Source organism: Elephas maximus, chromosome 19, assembly GCF_024166365.1.
Source record: "Elephas maximus indicus isolate mEleMax1 chromosome 19, mEleMax1 primary haplotype, whole genome shotgun sequence".
Classification (NCBI taxonomy): domain Eukaryota; kingdom Metazoa; phylum Chordata; class Mammalia; order Proboscidea; family Elephantidae; genus Elephas; species Elephas maximus.
The window spans coordinates 78865993-78881674 of NC_064837.1; the positions used below are offsets into that span (position 1 = coordinate 78865993).

The following is a 15682-nucleotide window of genomic DNA, read 5'->3' on the forward strand; positions in this document are numbered from 1 at the left end:
ACAGCAAAACATACACAGATTGAACAATTTCTACAGTACCATTTAGTGACACTGATTACATCCCGTGAGTTGTGCAACCATTCTCACAGTCCTTTTCAGAGTTTTTCCTCCTCCATTAATATAAACTCATTACCCTGTAAGGTTCCTATCTAACCTTTCAAGTTGCTATTGTCACTTTGATCCCATACGGATAGTTCTTAAAAGAGCAAAATGCTCAAGGCAGAACTTTTGTACTAGTTAAGCTGAGATATTGTCTTAAGGCAGCTTCAGGGGATATTTCCGGTTTAAGATTTAAAGGTTTAAAGAGTATCTCAGGGCAATGTAGAAGGTCCATGGTGCATGAGAATTTAAAAAATTCTGTTCTATATTTTCCCCCTTTTGATCAAAATTCTTCTGTAGAAGAAATCAGTCTTTCTCCATTAAGTATAATATTGACTTCCGGCTTTTCATGTATGTCCTGAATTATACTGAGGAAATTCCCTTCTTCTCCAGTCTTCTTCAGGGTTTTCATCAAAAAAAGACTGTTGGATTTTATCAAATGCTTTTTCTGCATCCAGAGATGACAAGTAGTTCTTTTCCTTTGTTCCTTTCATGTGGTGTATTACATTGATGAATTTTCTAATGTTGAACTATCCCTACATTCCTGGAATAAATCCCACTTGGTTGTGGTGTATGACTCTTTTAATATGCTGTTGAATTCTGTTCGCTAGTATTTTGTTGAGGTTTTTTGCATCTATGAGATACTGGCCTGTAGTTTTTTCTTATGGTGTCTTTATCTGGATTGGGTATCAGGGTTACATTTGCTTCACAAAATGAATTAGGTAGTAGTTCTTCCTTCTTTATCTTTTGGAAGAGTTTAAACAGTATCAGTGTTAATTCTTCTCTAAATGTTTGGTAGAATTCCCCAGTGAAGCCATCTGGTCAAAGATTTTTGTCGTTGTTGGGAGGTTTCTGATCACTGATGCAATCTTCACTTGTTGTAAGTCTACTGAGACTTTCTATTTCCTCTTGAGTCAGTGTGGGTAGGCTGTGTGCGTCTAATAATTTCTTTACTTTGTCTAGGTTATCCAGTTTGTTGCCACACAGTTTTTTCATAATATTCTGTCATAATTCTCTTTATTTCTAATGGGTCAGTTGTAATGTCCCTGCTTTATTTTGGTTATTTGCATCTTTTCTCTTCCTTTCTTTGTCTGTCCAGCCAAAGGTTTGTCAATTTTATTGATCTTTCCAAAGCAACAACTTCTGCTTTTATTGATTCTATAGTTTTTTGTTCTCGATTTTATTTATTTCTGCTCTGCTCTTCATTTACTGTTCTAAGCTTTAGTGTTACTTGTTTCTTAATGCAAGCCTTGTAGAAAAAATTTAAATGTTCAAAAGAATCATTTTCACAGATATTTTTAAAGACAATTAGAACACTTTCATAAAGTATCATTTTCATAAAATATCATATACTTAGTTCTATCCCTCAGAATCTTTGCATATTCTACATGTATACATCCAAAGTTAATAACAAATTAAGAAAGAATAAATGCTTTCAAATCACTTCTTACCAATTTACAATACATTTATTAGGTGCTTATCATATCCCAAGTAATGTGCTAGTTCTGGGATATAAACATGAATAGATATGGTTTTAGCTCTCAGAATTTAATGCCATATGAACATGTTCATTTTAAATAAAAAAATATTTTACACCATCACGCATTACTAATTCATGAATCTCTCTCCAGTTCCTTTTTCCCAAAATACATGTTCATGTAATATTACTTCCAAAAAATCGTATGATGCCTGCCATATTTTTCTTAAAAACACCTGGGTGTTGTGATTTTCCCAATCTCCTTGGTACGTCTTCATCGATTTATCCTCTAATTCCTTTTTCCATTCAAAAGATAAAACTAAATATCACTCTTTTCAAATTAAAGACAAAAATAATTTCCTTCTCTCTCTGCTCTGGAGAATGAAAGTATCAATTTACTAAACATTTTACTCCTTCCTCCTCATGTGAAAAAATTGATAAAGATATTGTAAAAAGAGCATTGCTTTCCATACAAGACTGGGTTCAAATCTTGATGTGATACTTAATGTGTACCACTGAAAAACGGGCTTTACCTTCCTGCTTCTAAGTTCTCTCATCTATAAAAAGGGAATAATAAAGTCAAACTCGGCATCTTTAAGAGAAAGGATTAAATATAATAAATGTTAAAGTCCACCACAGTCCTGGGTATACAGTAGGCACAAAATTAACGTTCATTCTTCTCCCCTCCCTATATCTCTCCAAAATTTTTATGTCCTTTTGTTTCACTACAATTTATCATCACTCATTATAGGAATTTACATAACAGAACTAGAAGAGAGCACCACTTAATACATAAACAGCACACTCTCCATAGAGACAGTCTTCAGCTGGTGAAGTAAATAACAATTCATGATTTTTTATGGATTTATGACTCACACTGAACTGAAACCAAAGTTATTCTCCATGTAACTAACTGCGTTTGGCTCCTAAATGCCAAACTTATATTATTTTGGCACTTCAATGTGTGGCTCCAAGAATATTAATCATTGTTCTTTGAGTCAGGTCCAGACAAGAGACATAGATTTGGAAGTTTTATAAGACTTGTTCTTATACCATCATAAAATGGAAAGAAACTTAAAAAGTTGCCTAGGTTAAGTCTCAAGTAAAATATCACAAGTATTCAAAACAGATGATTTATTTTTCATAGTCTGGTCAAGTTTATTTATCCTTCTAAGAAACAACATGCTTTTATTCATATCTAATTACATGTTTTATTAATGCAGGTGAATATAGGAAAAACAGTCTATCAAGTTCTTCTTCAGAGAAATTATTTTTCCAATTTGAGGAAAACTTTAAAAGTCACCTTTCTCTTTTCTTTTCCAGGCTAAATAATTCCAGCTCCTTCAGTTTTTCTTCACAGCGCCTGCCTTAAATTTTTTCCCTAGTTTTTTCTGACCTCTTTGGGTTTCTTGACATTTTACTAACATCTGAAAGATTATAATTTCTAGGAAATAACTAGAGAAATGCATCTTAGCACTAGAGCAGCTTTTTCTATTCATGAAAAAATGGTGACCCCTTGTCCCATGGAAATGCTTGCAAGTTCATCAGAGAGATGTTCTGAGGGAACTGGGTTCCACATAGTTGGCAAAAGAAACTATGTGATTATTGTAGAGACCTTACAATCATACCTTTTAATCAAATCAGCAGTTAGTAAATTAAGTACTTTGAGGCTATGTGTCTTAGTTACCTTGTGCTGCTATAACAGAAATACCACAAGGGGGTGGCTTTAACAAACAGAAATTTATTTTCTCATAGGTTAGGAGGCTAGAAGTTCTAATTTGATGTGTCAGCTCTAGGCTTTCTCTGTTTGTTGGCTCTGGGGGAAGGTCCTCTTCAGCTTGTTTCCTGGTTCCTTGGAGATCTCCATGTGGCTTGGAATCAATCTTCCCCTATCTCCTACCTCTGCTTACTCTCTCTGCTCACTTGTTTGCTTTTTTAAATCTCTTTTATACCTCAAAAGAGATTAATTCAAGATACACCCTTCACTATCCTGCCTCGTTAACATAAACAAAGACAACACATTCTCAAATGGGATTATAACCACAGGCATACAAAAAAAAAAAAACCAAACCCATTGCCATCAAGTTGCTTCCGACTCATAGTGACCCTATAGGACAGGGTAGAACTGCCCCACAGGGTTTCCAAGGAGCAGCTGCTGGATTTGAACTGCCGACCTTTTGGTTGGCAGCCACAGCTCTTAAACACTGCACCACCAGGGCTCCAACGACAGGCACAGAGGTTAGGATTTACAACTCTTACTTTGGGGGGACACAATCCAATTCAGAACACTATGTATATCCCATTTATTCATTAATACATTCAACTTGCATTTTGTACTGAGCTAGCAACATATAAAAGGAAAGAAAAAGAATACAAAAGTCTTGTCTTTGTGGCATTTATGTTGCCTAAGAAAAAATGCAGACACATAAAATTATATAAGTTCAGGAAAAAAACATACAGAAACAATTGCAAAATAACAGAATAGAAACTTAAACCATAATTGCTGAGAAAATGAAGAACAGGTGACTAACAAAAGTCAAATTGGATTATCCAAGGACAAGTTTTCTAGGGTAGGCCCATCTTGAAGCAGCAGAGGTAAATTCTTACAGGGCTAGTCTGTACCCTATTCCATGTGCTTCATCGTGTTACAAAAAAAGATGTATCGATGGAGGACTATGCTGACGCTTCAATTATAAATCTTCTTGTTCATCACTGCTTTCAAGGTTGGTTAAATTTAATTGGTTTTCATCTTCCCAAATGAAAATATTTTCATCCTCAAAAATATGAAGCATCTCTAATGTATTTCTGCTGCTATTTAAGGATGTCTCAACTTGGCAAATACGTAACAGGTAGGTTTGACCAAGCATTCCAAAGGAGAAAAGATAGTTCAGATTTTCTCTTACTACTTGGTTCAGGTTTGTTCTTGAGCTCTGGAATCTGTTATTTAATAAGTTGTTATTTTCATCAACTGCTTTGAAGATTTCATTTACCTGATTGCTGGGATCTTGTGTATCTGAATTCACTTCACCCACAACTAACAATGCTACATGCAAGAAATTCACACAAAAGCTTTTCTTTAAATATGCTTGAAATTTCTTTAAATTATTTTTTTCCTCTAAGTCCAAGAAATTAATTCGATTTAATTTTCCTCTTTTATCCATTGAGTCGTATGTGCTGCTGAAATAAAGCCAATCAAATGCCTCATCAATGGCATCGTCTATAAATACTTTTCTCCTACTTGTTTTATTGTCCATATCTTTGACAATGTTTTTGCATGACTGTAGTAAATATGGGTGTATTTTCATCCATAAACGGAAACCCAAGAAATTCTCAATATCAGAATCTCTGCGATATGCAAATCCTCGGCCTCCCTCGTTTACAGGTTGGATAATAACAGTTAGTATTGGGCAATGCTGACCACAAACAGCGTAGAGTTTATCCAAAGAGTCACCCTCCTGAAGGGTACCATGAACCGTACCACTGGCAGGCAATGGCTGGTTTTTAACTGTATTATCAGACACAGGATGGACTTTGTTACCAGCAGATGTAAAGGTGTGAGTGACGGATGTGCATACTCTTCTGGGCTGATGATTATCCTTCTCCTTTGTGTGTTGATTTGGTATTTTTTCCATGGTGCAGATTTTATTTTGAACATCTAGCAAATCCTTATTACAAGGCTCGGAGTTACTCCCATGGGGCATATTAAAATAATGACATTTCGGTTCAAGGGGTTTAGTAAGTTCCTCTAGCTCCGAAGAGGATAATTCAGCCATAGTTGGGCCTGGGGCCAAATTTCCAAAATGTGAATATGGTATCTCACTGCTCTTATCAAGCAGCGTATCCACTGATGTGGTGTCTGCACTGTCACATGTGCCAGGATTTTCAGGGAATGACACCCTTAGCAAATGATTTTCTTTCAGGAACCACTTGCCTTTGTCAATCAGCACTCCTTCCTCTACATCCCCGAGGATTCTATTATGATCATTTTGTTTTGTACTATCTTCTACAGTATCTCCCCCATTATAATTGGCCCCCCCACCATTAAAGTCACATTTATCTTGTATTTCCTCCTGAAATTCTTGCAACATAGGTGAACTACTAGATGTGTGTCCAAAGGAACCAAATGACTGACCTTCAGAATCATAAAGGCCTACTTTCCCAGCACAGTGAAATTCCACAGACTTGTGAGGACAAACCTGAGATCTGTGTGCAGACCCCAAAAAAAGAGATGGTCTAATAATCTCGGCTTTACCATAAAGTTTTTCTATTGTCCTTTTAACAAACCCTATGTTGTATTCTTTTTCCTGGGCAATCTCTTCACCACTGTCATTGGAAACATCGCTGGATGTTTCATATGGCTGTTCGCTCTCACTGTCCTGTCTATAGTCCGAGAAATCAGAAGTTAATGGACTTTTTAAGCATTTTTTAAAATCAAGAGAGGACTCTGAATAACTTCCAATTTCCATGCTTTTCACCATCATTTTTACCCTCATTTTAGTTTTTCCTTCATTGATCTCCTTTTCAGAGTTTTGCTTAGAATCATAGCAAAAAACTAAAGATGGTGGTGTTACCAGACTTTTACCGATTGTCTCACAAATTACATCATTCTTTCTCTCTTCTTCTATAATGTTTCTGCTAGAGGCTTCTATCAGTTCCAAATTTTTACTAGCCTCTACCTCTTTCTGGATTGATTCTTCAGCAGCTTGCTCTCCTGCATTTACCTTTGTATTAAAGATATTAGTATTCTGGTTTTCTAATTCTTCAAAAGACTCCAATTCTGAAATATTTCTTTCACTTGATGTCATGCTGTTAGTTATTGAGCCTGCTTCTTCAGAAGTCCTTGATTCTTCCTTATCAAAGGATGTATATGCATTTTTATCCTTTAGTGAACAACTCTGAAATTGAGCTAGAGAACTATGTTTCTTACCAAATTCTGGTTCTGTTGCATTTAGGAAAAAGTCACAATGGCTTAAATTACTCATATTTTCCTGCGATACCAATGTATTACAGCTATTTTTATACCCAGTATCTGCCAAAATATTGAGGTCTTTTTGAACTTCATCAACTCTCTCTAACTCTTCAATTAATTCTAGGTTATCAGTATATGCATTTTCTTTGGAATTTAAAAAGCCATTAGTACTACAGACTTTCATGGGACTACAGGCCTCATCAATTGGGCAAGCTGCCTCATGGATATGGTTCTCCTTTCGAACACAAGACACAGCATCAGTAAGTGAACAAACTTCTCCTGGAAAACAAGCTTTATTCCTGGAGAAGGTCTGATCCATGGCACAACTATCATCAGGAAAAAAAGTATCACTGGGATTACAGGTCTCTTCTGCAAAATAAATCTTGCCCACAGTGCATGTATTACATGGAGAACAGGTCACTTCTGAAACACAGTCTTCAGAGACACCGGCCAAAGAGGAGATTTCCTGTGTTTCTTCATTTTCAGTGCACTTAGGAACTTTCTGATTTGGGGCTGTAAAATAATTTGCAGAAAGACCTACTGGAACCATATTTTGTTTTTTCTCATTGAATCCAAAGCAATCTGTGGTTGACTCCACTAAATTGGCCACAGCAGCCTTCAAGTCATCAGCTTCCTCTGTGATGGCAATGTGCTTTAGAACCTCCAACAATGCAAGTATTTCTGAAGATCTGCTGGTACTCTTATGGGCATCACCTTGACAGAAGCTACTCATGATTCCCTTCATGTTTAGCACCAGGAGCCAAGCTAGAAGGAGTTTAGTGGATGAATTACATATTGCAGGAGAAGGGAAGGAAACATCTGAAAGTGAAACTGGCATTTGAACAACACCATTCTGAGTCTTTTGAATACTAGGAACTGAAGCTTGCAGTTGGCGAAGCAACAGGGCTGGTATAAGGTCTTTTTGAGCATCCTCTCCAATACAATCTACTTGAATAGCAGCCTCTACGCTTTGCTTTTCTGTAGCTAGGTTTATTTTTTGAGAAGCATGGCTTACCCCTCGTCCTGCCTTTTCAACAGATGCCTGACTTTTAGTATTGTGATCATCAATAGCTGACTCTGATAAAGTACCACATTCATGCATGGAAACCAAGTAAGCATCATTCAGAGATCCAACTTGGTTCTCACAGACGTCTCTGCTAAGTTCTTCGCCATTACCTTTGGCAATAAGAGACTTACCTACCTCTTTATCTAGATTATCTGCTGTCAAACTGGCATTTTTAGTTATGTGCTTATTACTTCCCATAACAAAATTATTTCCTTTTCTTGAACTTGTGTGACTATTTCCTGGAAAACGATTATTGTTACAACTTACCAAATTCCTTTCACTTTTGCATACTGGAGCTGATTTTCTAGGTTGCAAAGCTGGAAATGGGTTTATGTTCTGCAACCACGTCTGTATGTAATTTTGAATTGATTGATGGGCAATATCCTCAGGAAAATCAGCTTTTTTCAGAAGAGCTAAGGAATTTGATTGTTTCCTTACAATAGTGCCTGATTTCAACTTTTCTTTTTGTTTTTTATGTTTTTTTAAAGTTATGTGTGAATTAGTAACTTTTGAAACTAAGCTATTCTTCGTCAACCCTCTCAAGTACCTAGATGCCACTTCTGCTTGAGACTGGGGTCCACAAAAAGTTCTGGGTGTTTGCTCAAGGAAGTTAAAGACGTGAAATAAACTTTGATTTTCAAAAGTATTTTTGCAATATTTAAATTCACTCTGGGGAAATATTTTATCTCCCTGCCCAATTTCTCTTTTTGTAGGTCTTTCTAAGCTCACTTTCTTTAGATGTCTAGATTTTGCTTTGGGTTTTTTTAAAAGTCCTTGAACCTTAGGATTTTGAGTAGTATTTAATTTATTTCTATGGAAATTCTTGGAAATCATGGAATTTAGATTACTTTTGGCATAGAAGTCATTTGATTCAATTACAATATTTCTTGCTTGGAGGTCTTCCTCACAAAGAACCTCTCCTTGAGGTGGACTGTGTGAATTTTGCCATATGGTTTCCTGTGCAATTTTAATTTTACCTCCTGTGTTCATTCTCTCACTCTTACTGGGTACGCCTTTGGTTATAATCTCCCCGTCCTGATACCCAGTGTTTATCATTTGCTGAGATTGCTGCTTCTTTTTGCTGGCAATAGACAATGAAATCAGATTTTCATTATCTGGAAGTTTTGTTACACCACACTGAGCAAATTCATTAATTAGTTTGTCAATTCTTGTGGTGACGGTTGAGGATCCTACTGACGTTGAGGCCTCTGAAATAGTTTTATCAGTTCCAAAGTTGTTACCTGAAGAGTGAGTGGTATCTGCTGAGATAGGACTAAACCAATCATTGGTGTTATCATAACGTCTGAAGGTCTTGGTACTAGTTTTGTTGTCTGATATTACACTATCAACTGTATCTTCCTCCACAATTGAGTTCTCTGAAATGGTCTGCAGCATACCATTCTGGGGCATCTCTAACGTCTTCTGACTTGTAATTTCTAAAACACCAGTACTCACAGCACTTGACTTGAGCAATCTGCTTTCCTTTTTTCTTTCTAAAGATGACTCCAGCTGCTCATCATTATTGATCTGAACTAGTACTGGTGTGTTAGATACTGATGACATTTTACTGCTAGAATGTGTGAACATATGATACTCAGATTTGTTTTCCTCATCTTCTGTTTCTTCATTATAGGAAATCTGTCTAATCGTTTTCTCTTGAATTTCTGTTTCAGCTACTAAGGTCACACTCCCTATCACAGATTTCTTTTGTCTCACCCTCCTTGGTCCAGGTGTAGGCGGCCTATAAAAACGGTACTTTTCTTGATCCTGAGTTACCTGAATGACATTTGTGTCCATAGCAGCATTCTCCCAACTAGCAGAACTGCAAGTTGCAACCCTTCCATCTGTCATTTGAGTGTTTATCTCTTCTACCATATTGTCTTCATGATTATCATTCTTCATCATAGGTAAGAGTTCTGCAGACAATGAACATGCTTCAAGCTTTAAACCAGATGACCTATCATCTGTTCCTCCTGAAGAACTGCTTGCCTCACACTTTTCATCATTATTAGAAAGATCAGCTCTACTGACAGTAGTTGTCCATCTTATGGTTTCCTCCTCTTTTATCTTGAATCGAACTTTCATCTCAACTGTCATAGTGCCATCTTGATTAAAAATAACTGATTTCTCAATATCATCTTCAGAAGGCTCTATCAATAAATTTTGAGAATCATTTTTTTCTAAGGCCAAGTAATTCTCAGGAGCAAGAGAACAGTCTGAGTAGCAATCATTATTATTATTATTATGCATTTTGTGAGAAGAACCAGTATAAACCCGGGACCTTGGGCTTGAAGGCACGTGTATGCTCGCTTCAAAGATTTGAAGAGTAAAAAATGTCCCACATCAAAACACAATATGGAAAGTGCGGAAGTATAAATATCCAATGAAAAATGCAGCAAAGAAAAAAAAAGGAAAGAATTAATATGAAAAACACAACACTATCTAAATTTCATAGTAAAGTTTTATCAGTATCTTTCTCATCTCTCTGTAGTCACAGGTTATTTGAGAAAACTTACTACAATATCTGGTACATTTCTACACATTACTCTGAAAATAAGACCTTAAAATTCTACTTCAATAAGGAGATTGACAAAAATTTAATTTTACTAAGTTTAAAAAAGTAATTTTAATAAGGGGTGTATAAAGTAGGAATTCCTAAGGATTCTAACAAAAATAAAGAGTTTTTGTTTATTAATACTGAAAATGCAATCTAACCAAGTGCTACTTACCTATTCAAACAAGGCAAGTAGAAATTTATGGCAGCATTCATTTTCCTATCTGTGCATATCAAAGAGAGACATCTATAGCTTTATAAAAGTTGAAACATTTCTAGAATTTATTTAAAAGGCTGGAATAGTAAAGTAATAATTATTAATTTAGCATTTACTTTATATAGTCAGTCCACATGATTTAATACAGAGCTCAAAAAAGAACAGAGTTAGGCACAGGCCCAAATATCTAGTTATCTTTCAATGTGTGTCTTTAGAGTTAACCTTGGCACTCATGCTTCTTAAAGTCAACCAAATTTCTATCAGTAGTTTGTGTAGATTTTTTACATTCTTCCAGCAGGTAAATATCTTTAATATTTCAGGGTATAAACCTAGAAATATTTTTCTTCTTATTTTGAGTATACTTTTACCAAATTAAAAGTCTCTCTCTTTTTTTTTTTTTAGGTAAAACTTAACAAAGCCCTCAGATTCCCTAAAACCATCAAAAATCATACTCAGTGGCCTATACCAGACCCAGGAAAATAAAATCATTTTAGTAAAATGACCAAAGTGAAACAGTACTAACAGTAATTATCTATTGAATGTAAAATACCTATTATATATTAAAATGATAATAAATAATAGATGAGTTTCTCCTTCATTAGCAGTAAGTAGAGGAATTAATACTACTTAAAATGCGTATTATTTCATTTCTTATAGAATAAAAATTAATATAAATCGCAATTAGTACTTCAGCATACAACTAAAGTTCTGTTTGAAATATTAAGCATAACAAATAATGAGATTAGCTATGCTGTCACAGGTACCATACAGTCAGTCTACTCCACAAATCTGGGCCTCAAGAGACCCTCCTCCTCCTCCTGTAACCATACGATAAAGTCATAGTGAGCAGCTGTTCCTAAGGAATTATCAACCTATATTATTGTTAACCAGAGTGAAGGGAGCTGCATGAACTTTTTTAAATAAATAAATAGGTGGAGCTGAATGCCTGTGATCTTTACTGGAGCAACGGCAGAAAGTACAGCATATTTGTAGTTAGAGATATGCAAAAGTACAGTCACTCAGCTAATCTGCTGAGCTCAGCTATGAAAGCTGTATGCTACTATTTAGAGAAAACTCTGCTTCTACCAGAGACGTCACTTACATGGACTCCACGGAATTCTCTAAAACAAGAAATACTGGCATATTGATTTTTTAACTAGGTATTATATGCAAACAGGTCCTGGGTGGTGCAAATGGTGTGCCCCGAACTACTAACCTAAAGGTTGTCAGTTCAAACCCACTCAGCTATGCCATGAAAGTAAGGCCTGGTGATCTGCTTCCATAAAGATTATAACCAAGAAAACCCTATGAAGCAGCAGTACTCTGTAACACATGGAGTCACCATGAGTTGGAATCCATTAAACAGCAACGAGTTTGTTTTGTTTTATGTGCAAAAAAATAAACCATCTATTTAAATAGATGTCATTGATTGATTTAGAAAAATCTAAAAAAAAAAAAAAAAAATTGGGCAATCTTTATGACTCTTTCCAATGATAACTATCACCAATTTTACGTCAGACTGTTTTTAATCTCATATTTTCTCTTCCGGAAGAAGGAAATTGGTTATTTAAGCATGGATTTTTGTTGTTGTTGTTGAGGTAAAAAAAAAAAAAAAAAAAAGCTCAGCGCTAAAAATAGGGGCTATATATTTAAGTGACTTACTCTTTCTGCTTTCTAACCTAGCATTTCCTTCGGGGTGCACACGATGAGCAATCCCTGGTAACCTAGCAGGAAGCAAGTACTTTTGGATGTCATAATTTCCTGGTTTAAATGGCTCCCTTCCTGCTGCCACAATGGCTCCAGAGCTCAGGATCACTGCCTGGAGGCTGGGAACCTAGAAGAAAGCAAACAGTTCAGATCTTCACTTGACCAGCATAAAGTTTTGTTCTTTCCGTGTAGTAATTCTAATTGAATTTTGATTGAATCAATTCAACAACTTCCTGGCCTTGAAGGAGCTAATCACCAAGCATTTGGTAGGGACAAACGGTGTATACAAAATAGCTGAACATACCAAAAAGGCCGGGAGGGGGGCAATACCTTCGTTGAGCATGGTACTAGCTGGGTACACAGACGGTCTTACAGAATAAGCACCCTCCTACCAAGACAAAAAAAAAAAAAAAAAAAAAAAAAACCTGCCACTGACCCTACAGGACACAGCAGAACTTCCCCATAGAGTTTCCAAGGAGCTCCTGGTGGATCCGAACTGCCAACTTTTTGGTCAGCAGCCGTTGCACTTAACCACTACGCCACCACGGTTTCCAATTCCCACTCAAGGAGACCCTATAAGATAGAGTAGAACTGCCCCATAGAGTTTCCAAGGATGTAAATCTTTACCAAGGCAGGCTGCCACATCTTTGTCCCGTGGAGCGGCTGGTGGATTAGAACCACCGACCTTCTGGTTAGTAGCTCACCACTTAACCACGCGCCACCACGGCTTCTTTACAAAATAACTAAAGAAATCTTTAAAAAAAAAAAAAAAAAAAGTTGTGCAGGACTGCTTCTACCTTCCCCAGGTCCCCAGCACCGGCCAATGAGCTGCAGAGCCGGGTAGGAAACAGCCCGGCGCACGCTGCCGGGGCCCCGCAGGAAACTGCTCCCGTGGACTGGCTCCCTCCGGCCGCAGGGGAGGCTCCCCGCCCCGCAGGAGCCCAGGTAAACGCTTTCTCCCTCTAGGAGAATGCCAGTCTTGGCAAATCCTTTTAAAGAAATGCCGCTGAGACTGGATTCTGTGTCAACACACCCTAAGTTCGCAGAACGGAAGACAGAGTGTGGGACAAAGAGGAGACCCCCGTGCCCAGCGTCCCGAAGGAAAAGCAGAGCTTCGGCCCGCGGGAGCAGGAGAGCCAGGTGGAGGGGCGGCCTTGAGGTCGACAGGCTCTGCCCCCCACCTACAGACACACCGCCCAAAAGGCAAAAGGTGGTGGGCCGACAGACACCCCCGCCACGAGGGCCGGGTGGGGGCCCTGCGGCCGAAAGACCCCCGACGAGGGGGGAGGACGAGCCTTCTTCCGGCCAGGAGACCCTCAGGCTGAGGAGCCTCGGGAATACTCGCCTTCCTCCCGTCCGTCGCGTACAGCTTCGCCACTGGGCACCGCAGGACCTCGGCGAGGTGCCGCAGAAAGGCCTCGAAGCTCTGGGTGACCCTCGGGCTGACCGCCACCACACGGCCTACGCGCGGGTCGCCGTTCCGGAAGACCACGAGCCTCCGCGGGCCCCGCGCCGGGGCGGACGGGGCGGACGGGGCGGCGGCGGCGCGGCGCGCATGTGCGTTGGCGGCGCGGCGCGCATGTGCGTTGGTGGCATGTGCGTCGGCGGCCCGGCTGCTCTGCCAGGGCCGCGGCCGCCGGCGCGCGCGCTCCAGGTCCACCGGCTGCACCCTCCGCCCGTGCGAGCACAGGTACGACTGGCCGTCCTGCAGCTCCTCCAGGCGCGTGACGCTGTGCATGCCCCGCGGCGTGCTGATGTTCCTCACCCCGAACGGCAGGGGAACCTTCCCGGACAAGTTATCCAGCAAAGCATCAAACGTCTTAAAAGAGCGGGGATTGACCACCACTTGGACCCCGCCGAACTGGGGGTCTCCGCTCTTATAGAAGCTGATCCGTTTGGCCACGACAGGTTGAGGAACGCTCAAGTGGCGGGCGTGGGGAACTCGACCTTCAGGAGAAGTCCCATGAATCACAGAGAAACTAGTGGAAGGGGTTTCGCTCATCTTGGTTGAGACCTAGAGAGGGAAGAAAATCGTTAATCTTCAGAATGACAGCACATGGAGAATACATGATAACGCTAATGAGTGCTAATTATAGTTGACATCCAGGGTATTCCTAGGATTCTTCTCATACATTCATTTATACCTGCCATTTTTGAAAAATAATTTTAAAAGCCTTACAAGAAAAAGACACAAATGGAACAGTTAAATAAGAATGTTTATAATTAAAAATGAAAACAACCTAAATGCACTCATAAGGGCTTAGGTAAATAAATTATGACTTATACACCCCTGTAATAGAAAGCTATGAAACTGTGAAATACGGCTTTATAGTTCCGTATTTATTGGCATAGAAAGATGGTCATGACATATTGTTAAATGAAAAAAGCAGTTTATAAAACATAATATATCATTGACATGTATGTATACATATTTATTGTACAACAGAGAAAAGTCTGGCAGCATATATATCCCAGTGTTAATGGTAGTTATATCTGGATGGCAGGGCTATGGATGAGATTTGCGGGTTCTTATAATGGCTGTCCCTTGTGAGCAGGAGAAAGACGTGGCAGTCTGCTTCCATAAAAATTTTAGCCTCGGAAACCCTATGGTTCTACTCTGTCCTATAGAGTCACTATGAGCCAGAATCAACTCCAGGGCAATGGCAGTGCTTTTTTTTTTTTTTTAATACTTTATGAACTTTTAAAAAATTAACAGAAATTATTGCACAATTTAAAAATAACAAAAGGAGCACAAAGTACAAACCAGCGAGAAAATTAAGAGTTTTGCAGTTGATGAGTTTAGTTTCTCATATCTTGACAGTTAAATGAAAGGGGTGAAACAGAAAAAGTTTAGAAAGTTATAGTTGTCTCTTAAATGGAACCAAATGAGTTCATGTGGAGGAAAACTTTTTTTAACATCAAATTCTAGGAAGAATGTATTGCACAGACCCTTAGAGGAAAAAAAGGCCGTATTAAAATAGTGTAAAATGTTTCCTCTGCAGACTTGTAGAATATGCAGGCAAACCTGACATACCACTACCATACTTTGGGAAACACTGCATTAAACGTTTTGTTTTGTTTTAATGATATAAAAATAGTCCAGTATGAGTACTGCTCCCTCTAGTGGTTCTAACATTAAAATCTTGGGGGTGGAATTCAAGAGGAGGCATTTTCAGCAAACAGTAAGGTTTTCTTCAACTTCCCAATGAAGTCAGAGTCTGTGACTGACAAGTGAGCTGCTTTTGAAAGGGTTGATCTGGTTCTGGGTTTGTTTTTTATCGGTAGCATTGTGTGGCTATTTTCTGTTGTTTTAAACAAATTTAATTATTGGTGTCTTTTGACAGGAAGAATGCCCAGCTGCTTTGAAACAATGGTACAATTTGAAGACAAATTGAGCAAAACAAATAAATGTAATCAGTATTATAGGAATGAACTGTCAGTATAAACCAATGTGGTCTGCAAATTTTACTTATCTGTAACTTAGGAAAATGTTTCAAAGATCAACCCAGAAATTAAATGTGTTTCCCTTCCATCCTCCCTCAGCAGTTTAAAATAATTATGTACTTAAGACAGTGAAGGCAGCTGTAGCAGGC

General features: G+C 38.4%; 1 protein-coding gene across 3 annotated transcripts in view; it reads right to left on the reverse strand.

Annotated features, from left to right (window-relative positions):
* Positions 1–1471: 1471 nt before the first annotated feature.
* Positions 1472–15682, reverse strand: part of LOC126062682 (oxygen-regulated protein 1-like) — an 83310-nt gene continuing 69099 nt past the window's right edge. For 2 of the 3 annotated variants that reach the window (XM_049860435.1, XM_049860436.1), the window contains 3 exons: positions 13435–14103; positions 12045–12216; positions 1472–9920 (listed from right to left, as the gene is read on the reverse strand). In XM_049860435.1, coding sequence (XP_049716392.1) covers positions 4267–9920; positions 12045–12216; positions 13435–14091 — 6483 coding nt within the window. In that variant the 5' untranslated portion in view covers positions 14092–14103 and the 3' untranslated portion in view covers positions 1472–4266. The remainder of the gene's footprint in view (positions 9921–12044; positions 12217–13434; positions 14104–15682) is intronic. The other variant, XM_049860437.1, reaches the window with a different exon arrangement.